At 47.6% G+C, this 8,287-nt stretch overlaps 1 protein-coding gene across 1 annotated transcript in view; it reads left to right on the forward strand.

Annotated features, from left to right (window-relative positions):
- The window catches only part of CCDC3 (coiled-coil domain containing 3), a 96,338-nt gene extending 92,455 nt beyond the window's left edge, over nt 1-3,883 (forward strand). The window contains exon 3 of the mRNA XM_024734166.1: nt 2,004-3,883. Within this exon, the coding sequence (XP_024589934.1) occupies nt 2,004-2,279 (276 nt within the window). The 3' untranslated portion in view covers nt 2,280-3,883. The remainder of the gene's footprint in view (nt 1-2,003) is intronic.
- Nucleotides 3,884-8,287: the final 4,404 nt, after the last annotated feature.

Below are 8,287 nucleotides of genomic sequence, written 5' to 3' on the forward strand. Positions count from 1 at the left end.
GCCGGAGGGAGCTGTAGCTTGCCTGACATCCACTCTCTTGGAAGGACAGAAGGAGGAGAGGAGAGAGAGAGAAGTAGAGAGATTTCAGGAGAGGGAAAGGGAAAATGGTGAGGGACAAAGGGGAGGGGAGAAGCGTTGCCTGAATGAGGGTACCGAGGCCTCTCGGGGGCCAGAAAGGCAGACTTACCAAACGAGGTGATGCTGAAACAAGAGGTTCAGGTGGCCGCTTGTCACCCACGGGGAAGCTGCGTTCGGTGGTCCCGGAGGTGCCCAGATCCTCTCCCCTAGAAGGGACAAGCCCCACGTTGGGCACACAAAATATGTTACCAACTAGGGTTCTTGGCCTCCTTAATCAACAGAAATTGATCAGAGGCCAAGTTCAGTCAGGGCTTTATTGGGACCCCTGCTGCAGCAGAGCAGGGGTGGGGGGCAGTGAGAACAACAGGTGCCTTTGCTTGCCTGCTCCTCACGGTGGTTTTGATTTGTATTTTCCTGATTGGTGATGTCTAGCACCTTCTCATATACTCGTTGGCCATTTGTATAGCTCCTTTGAGAAATACCTGTTGAGGTTCTTTGCCTGAGAGGGGCCGGAGGAAGCTCGTGGACCACTGAAGGGTCCACAGCCAGGACTGATGTTCGTCTTTTTTTCTTATGCTTTAAAATGAACAATCATTTAATGTATTAACATTTTCACTTATAAACATACAATTTGCATATACAGGGAAAAATAGGTTCTGTGGACACAATAGAATACTAGAGACAGGCAAGCAATCAGGAAGACAGGCATGCATAGATGCAATGCGTGGGCAAGACTCCTCCTGGGTCCCTTGGTGGATCCCACAGTTCTCTTAAAGTCACTTTTGTTCGTGATGCCATTTTTGTTGCGGGCGGGAAGAGGGATGTCTCATATGGCCACGATGCTAATGTCATTCCTCAACCTTCTTGGAGTTGTTTTATGTGTGTGTGTGTGTATAAATAAAATACAATTATATTATTATATATAATATATAAATATACATTTGCACATATGGGAGTGTTTCTATCAGAATGACTAGATCAAAGGGTATATGCAATTTTCATTTTGACACAGATTGTTCTTTATAGAAGTTTACACTCTACCCGCAGTATATGAGAATGCCTACAAGAGAATGCCTGTTTCCCCAAATGCTGATTCTGATTTTACCAAAGGGTAAAATCGAAATTTCATTTTGTTAAAAGAAAAGCAATCCATTGTGGATCTATTTTGCATTTATCTTATTAAGTTTTTCATATAAGAGATATTTGTATGTTACCTTTCCTGTAGACTATTCATATTCTCTGTGCATCTTTCTGTTTCGGGTTTTGTTCTCTTACTTCTTGGGTCACCAGAGCTCTGTCCTTCTTGCTAGAGTGATATATTTAGAATACCTTTTTTTCCTGTAAGAAACCAAGGGGGCTTAGGTAAGAAACAAAAACTCAGTTTTTCAAAAGAGACACTCACTTCCAGCCCATCCCACGATGACTAGAAATGTTTCCAGAATGAGGGTATTTGCACCTCAGCACAGGCAAAGCCCTTTCGTGGAAATACGCTGAAGGCCCTCTGTGGATCCAGTTTTGCTTCCAAGTGGGTGATCCTCAAGCTTGGGCTTTACTGTAAAATGTTCTAGAGTCAGATTAGAATTGAACAGGCGAAACTGCTGAATGAGAGCAGAAAGTGAAGCGTGACCTGCTCCAACAGGGACTCAATAGGATGCAAATCGGTAGGCACGTAAGAAGACAAAACCATGGAGTATCTTTTGAAAACAAAATTATCTAGGGTACCCAAACACAGAAAGCAAAAAAGGGGGGCCCTGTATTTGGGGTCCACAGGGTGAAAACAAGAAGGGGGCATGAGGACTGTCCTTATCCCGTGTTGGGGCCATTGGTGACATCGGGGGTCTGTGTTGCCGGGCTGGCAGCACCAGGAACCTTACCTGGGGAGGTTTTCTGAAACTCACCTGCGTCTCCTGGTGTTTCCTCCCCAGCTCATGTGTTCCTCGGTGCAGAAGGCCCTGTTTGAGGAGGAGGACCACGTCAAGAAGCTGCAGCAGAAGGTGGCCACCCTAGAGAAGCGGAACAAGCAGCTGCGGGACCGGGTGAAGAAGGTCAAGAGGTCCCTGCGGCAGGCGCGGAAGAATGGCCGCCACCTGGAGCTGCTGAACCAGAAGCTGAGCGAGAAGCTGGTGGCCGCGGCAGGTGCGCTCCCGCACATCAACGCGCTGGGCCGCGAGCCCGCGGGCGCCGCCTACCTGCGGGGGTAGCAAGGATGGAGCCTTGGCCTCACCTGGTACCCGCTGAGGCCTCTCACGGGGAGTGGAAAAGGACACTGGGTTTAGACGTGCACATAGCTCAAAAACTCTTGTAGATGATGATATTTTTACTGTGCATTTGGTAGCGTCTAGTTGGTTTACAGGGCAAGTCTCCTATCTCCTTGGCTGCCGGCCTCCTGCCCTTCCCTTGTCCCAGACCCAGTGCTCTGATGCCAGCAGTGCCATATGCTTGCCTGGGGCCTGTCCCTGGCTTCCAGGAGCAGTTTGGAAAAAGTGCACTTATTAGGGAAAGAACATTTTAGAATCTCTAGAGGTACAGAACTCAAGGGGTTCAGCCTCCATTTCCGAAGAAAGGGAGTGTGGTCCCAGCTCTCAGCAGCAGGACAACCATTGGTTTGAAGGAATGATAGGTCGTGGAATCTTCTGGTGTCGTTAAGACTTACGGAGCTCATCACAAGTCAGGGAGTGGAGCTAGAGGTGGCAGGTAATTAAGTAAGAAGAATTATACCTGATTTCCAACCTCAGCTATCCAGAGTTACAGAGGTTTCCCATGGGCCACTTTAAAGGGGAATTGCCTTTATGGTCCTGTCCTGTTTCATGAAAGCACATTTCTAAGTTGGAGGAGCTCGAACAGTATCTCAGCCCCTACTAAATTCTGACATACTGTTTGCTCAGTGATTACTTCCAACTTCTCTGAATTCGAGGGGAGCTGACCCAATATGTTGTGAATTTCTGTTGTGCAAAGACACCTCCTTACCTACTGGGGTCTGGGGACCTTGCCTCGTTGCTCTGCTCCCAAAAGGGCTTGTTGAGGGCATTCCGATCTTGGCTTCTTTATGCAAATGCTTTGCACCCACCTGGACTGTCCAGACAGACCCTGGGAGTAGTGTTTGCACATCAGCCCGCTTCTCACTGCATTAGATCCTCTGTACGATCGCTTCACCTTCTTTGGGAAGAAACCTCTAGAGAGAGCATTGAAAGTAAAAGATATTCACAATACCTAACACTTGAGCCCTTCACTTAGCCACATGTGATCGCATCCCAGCTGTGTGACTAAGAAGTGCCCATCCCTTGGTTATCTTCTGATGATGGTTCTCCAAACCAACCAGTGTCCCTTCCCTGCTGTTTTAGGTAGAAGCTGCCCCTTTACCACCCCAGATTCAGGAGGGCCCGACAATGCCGTCCTCCCCATTGGAAATGGCAGTTAGGGTCAGATTTCCATCCCCTGCCTTTAGAAAAACCATGTCCTTCTTGCTCTGGCAGCACGCCCGGGGCGTGAGCCTTGTGACACTTGGGTCTTGATGGTAGGCGATGGCCTCAGAGGAGAAGCCAACGCCCTGGACTGCACAGCATGGGGACTTTTGCTCAAGGGCTCTTTACCGCTAAGCTTCTGCCAGCACTTTATCAGCTGTAATCTTCATGGTCTGGTACAATAGAAGGCACGTCTTGTGGTTTATTCTTCCCAGGGACGTTTCATTACAGCAGTTTTGCTGCCACCCAAGGGAATGACAAGCCTAACGGTGATTTACAGCCAGCGTTTGGAGAACTGTGGAAGCTGGATCTCTTTGGATGTATTATGTTCTGCCTTTTCAATAAACGTGAGCCAGTAGTTCAGCCACAGCAGTAAAGCAATGCGTGTATCTTTTGGAGCAGGGGTCCTGCAGGATTTCCAGCTTTGGCCTGAAAAGGCCATTTAGATCCTCGGGGGGAAGCATCTGTGGGTCACACCTGAGGCATTTAGGAGATTGAGCTGAAGCCTCCTCTGCTTTCCCCGTTGGGATGAGGCTAACCGTGTCTCTCCCCGGGTTCCCATCTCTCAACACACCTGCAGACAAGCAGTGTTATCCTGACCTCACCTCACGAGGGACATGCAGCTTCATTAATCAATGTCTTCAAAAGTACATTAGGATCTGTGCCAACAGGAACTCCCAGGTCCCCATTATCTGCTACGTTGTCATCTTACGGCAGCCCTCGCCACCCGCTCGTTGTATTAGTAGGAATTGTTCATGCAAGAAAAACCCAAGAATTGCTCAGAACTTGACACACATTGGTCGACCTGTCGTAGCACTATCCCTGAGCTGTGTACCATGGTTTAGTTCCACTCAGCGGTTCAAGGAGGCTAAATGACTTTGCCAAAGTCACATAATAAGCAAGAGGCTGACAGAATCTAGTATCTTTAAACTAGGGTCCCCAGGAGTTACAAACTGGTGGCATGTGGGCCACACCTCACGTGGGGATGAGGTTTCTGTGTTTGAATGTCAACCTTCACTGGGCTACAGTTCAGGCCGCTGTCTCTGCTACTATCGCACCCACCCCCCGTTTGGGTTTTTTTGTTTTTTTTTTTTTAACACACATCACGCATTTGTGTACCTGCCTGACAGCAGAAGTTAACAGGGATTCCCGCTTCTGTGGTGCAAATCCTCACCTTCCTTTGGGGAGAGAGAACGCAAAATCCAATCACAACAACTATGGATCAGCGGTTGGCTCAGCAACGCCCACATTCTATGATGGTTTAAAAAAAAAAACAACTAAGTACCCAGAATGCTTTAGGCTCTCACACACACATCTCACTTAATATTCCTAATAATTTCATAAATAGTGATTCTGATCGCCATTTTCCAAGAGGAATCTGGGGCTTCAAGAGATTAACTTGCCCCGTGTACACAACTAGGACAGGTGGCCAGTCAAACTTCCAACCCTATCTTCTTTTCTCTTTGCACGAGCTCACCTGTAGAATGGGGATAATCTCTCCTACTGTAAAGGCTGTGAGGAGGCCTGAAATTACTCATACAGATGCTTTGATAGCATGATACCTGACACCCCACACGTACTCAATAATATTACTCACGATAATCATCTATATTATAGTGATAAATACTCACCAGAAAGGCCCAATGCATGTCAGAAATAAGAGTGTCTGGTGGGATTCCACGTAATTTTCTCGTCCAATTGCCATACAATATTCCAGCTCCTTTCCATTTTCCTTATTTCTGAACTACCTCCTTTTCTTTCACATTCAGTAGTTGGTTGTTCCTGCAAATTTACCAAGAAAATATAGTCCATCAGAAATGTGTTTGCTCACCTTCCTAGGGTCGAATTAACAAATGCACAACCTAGGGCTTCCCCGGTGGTGCAGTGGTTGAGAGTCCGCCTGCCGATGCAGGGGACATGGGTTCATGCCCCGGTCCAGGAAGACCCTACATGCCGTGGAGCGGCTGGGCCCGTGAGCCATGGCCGCTGAGCCTGTGCGTCCAGAGCCTGTGCTCTGCAACGGGAGAGAGGCCACAGCAGTGAGAGGCCTGCGTACCACAAAAAAAAAAAAAAAAGCACAACCTAAAGGTTGAGAATTGCATTTTACTCAGTGAGGAGCCAGGGTACGCGGGAGCTTTTGCAGAAACAAAGCAAAACACAACCAGATAAAACACTGAAAGGTGGTGGTTAAAGAAAAAACAGACATCGCAAGTTAACGAATTTTCTACATATGGGAAGATGCGAGAGTCTGGGCTTATTGAAGTCATTCCTTTGATATGCACCTTAACTAGCTAGGGCCAGTGTCCTGTTTTTCTCCATCCTGAATCCCCTCAGGGTGCACAGTCAGGGCCGCTGCAGTGGCTGCTAGCTTGATGGCCGCAACATCCTTTGTTTACTGATATGGCAGGGGACGTTCTTCATCCATACTAGCTTGTCACTCACACTGTCTAGTTTACCCCCCTTCTCTCCTCCCTTCCAACTCAAAGGAAGGCTCATCCCTCTGGGCCACATCCAGGGTCAAATCCCTGCCCTGTTATCCTGAGTTCATATCGCTCCTCTCAAAACCTGGCTCCACCAATGTTCCCTCTTTTATTATAAATCTTTTCTTCGTTGGGGAATCCTGCCCTTATCCTCCAGTCATGCTCAGATTTATCCATCCCAGGAAAAACCAAAACAGTTTAGAAAGTATTGAAGCTGTGTTTTAAGATGGTGACACAGAAGGCTCCTGGACGCCCCCTCCTCCAACGGACACACCTAGTGAACAGCTACACACAGAGCAACTCCCTCTGAAAGAAACTCAAACTGGCTAAGGACCTCTTATACAATGAGGGACCAAGAAAACACCTATGTCTTTCCTATGTATGAGTAGGAAAGGCTGAGACATGCTGTTGCCATAAACCCCAGCCCTGGCACAGACTGTACAGTTTGTGGAAGGAAGTCCCCGAATGCCAGCTTCTCCCTGAGGGGTGAAGGGTTTGCACCCCACATCTACAACCCCCAGGTTTTAAGACTCCTACCCGAGGGGTGGGCCTCCATACACCTAGCTCTGAAAGCCAATGGGGTTTGCGTCCATGAGATCCACAGACTATAGCAAAAGAAGCAGCAGTTGTTAAAGGGCACAAGCACTCACTTCAGCCATCACCTCGGGGTCAGTGCAGAGGGAGCAGGGAAAAAACGCTCACCTCCCAGTCTTTCCCTGAATGCAGTCTACTTGGATACTTTAAAAGCTGCTGCCTGGGGGTCAGGCTTCTAATTGAGCCCATATCTAGGGGCTGACTGCCATCCTCCCCAAAGACCAGGGAAGCCAGTGGACACCACCTGTCCTCTCTCTCTGACCTGCTCCAAGTTGCCAGAATCTCCCCGAAAGAAACTTGTACACAAGTCTGCACCCCAGCCTTTGTGGCTGCTGGTAGCTGATGGGTCCCCAGATCACCTGGCTCTGACAGTCACCAGTGCTTCCATTTACAAGTCCCATAGGACTACAGAAAACAGAGGCAGTTTTAAACTGGCCATCCCCCCAGGGATCAGCATAGAAGAAGCAAACAGAAATGCCCAGTCTCCCAGTCTTTCCCTGAAAGGGGTCTCTTTGCATACTTCAAAAGCTTCCGCCTGAGGGTCAGCCTTCTAATGTACTATGCACCTAGGGCCTGATTCCCTGATCCTCTCCGAAGACCAGGGAAGCCCGAAGACACCTCTTCCTCCCTCTTTTTCTAGCCTGCTCCAGGTTGCTAGTTATCTCCCTGGAAGGAACTTGTATACATATCTGTGCCCCAGCTTTTGTGGCTGCCACCTCAGGGGCAGGCACCCAAATTGCTTGGTTCTGATAGCAAACAGGACTTACATTCATGTAGCAAACAAAGAAGTTCTTAAAAGGCTCAAGAGCACACCCTGGCCACAAAGCTATACACCTGGGCCCAGTGCAGAGGGAGTAGGCAAAAACACCCAGCTCCCATTTCTTTCTGGAAGATGCCTATCTACATACTTTCCCAGCTGCTGCCTGAGGGCCCAGCTACCAACCAGCCTTCACGTAGGTGCTGTGATCATTTCCTTTGGAACCCTTTCAAGTTGGCACACCTTCAACTACTGGGAGGTACTAGGAACAAAAAAGGTGGCTTGGACAATCACAAAGGTTACAGGAGCATAAGCCAGCCTGATAGATAAGGTTCATCTCCTACACAAGACCACTCTAGCAAGACTGGGAGAGGAGACTGCTTTATCTAATGTGCAAAAACAAAGAGTCAAGGAAAATGAAGAAACAGAAGAATATATTCCAAACTAGAGACCAAGATAAAACTCCAGACACAGATCTTAATAAAACAGAGGTTAGTAAGTTACCTAACAGACTTCAACTAACAGACATAAAGATGCTCAGTGTGGTCAGGAGCATCTTTGCTCCATCATCATTTGCATGAACAAAGTGAGAATTTCAACAAAGATAGAAAATATTAAAAAGTACCAATCAGGTCACAAGGCTGAAGAGTATAATAAGTGAACTGAAAAATTCAATAGAGGGTTTCAACAGCAGACTAGATCAATCATAAAGATCCATAAACTTGAGATAAGGCAGTAGAATTCATCTAATCACAGGAGCAAAAGATAAAAGATTGAAGAGAACTTAAGGGATTTATGGGACACTATCAAACAGACCAATATACACATTTATAGGGGTGCCAGAAGAAGAGAAGGAGAAAGGGCAGAAAGCTAATTCAAAGAAATAATGGCTGAAACTTCCCTAACCTGGAGGAAGA

Source organism: Neophocaena asiaeorientalis, unplaced genomic scaffold, assembly GCF_003031525.2.
Source record: "Neophocaena asiaeorientalis asiaeorientalis breed wild unplaced genomic scaffold, Neophocaena_asiaeorientalis_V1.1 scaffold120, whole genome shotgun sequence".
Classification (NCBI taxonomy): domain Eukaryota; kingdom Metazoa; phylum Chordata; class Mammalia; order Artiodactyla; family Phocoenidae; genus Neophocaena; species Neophocaena asiaeorientalis.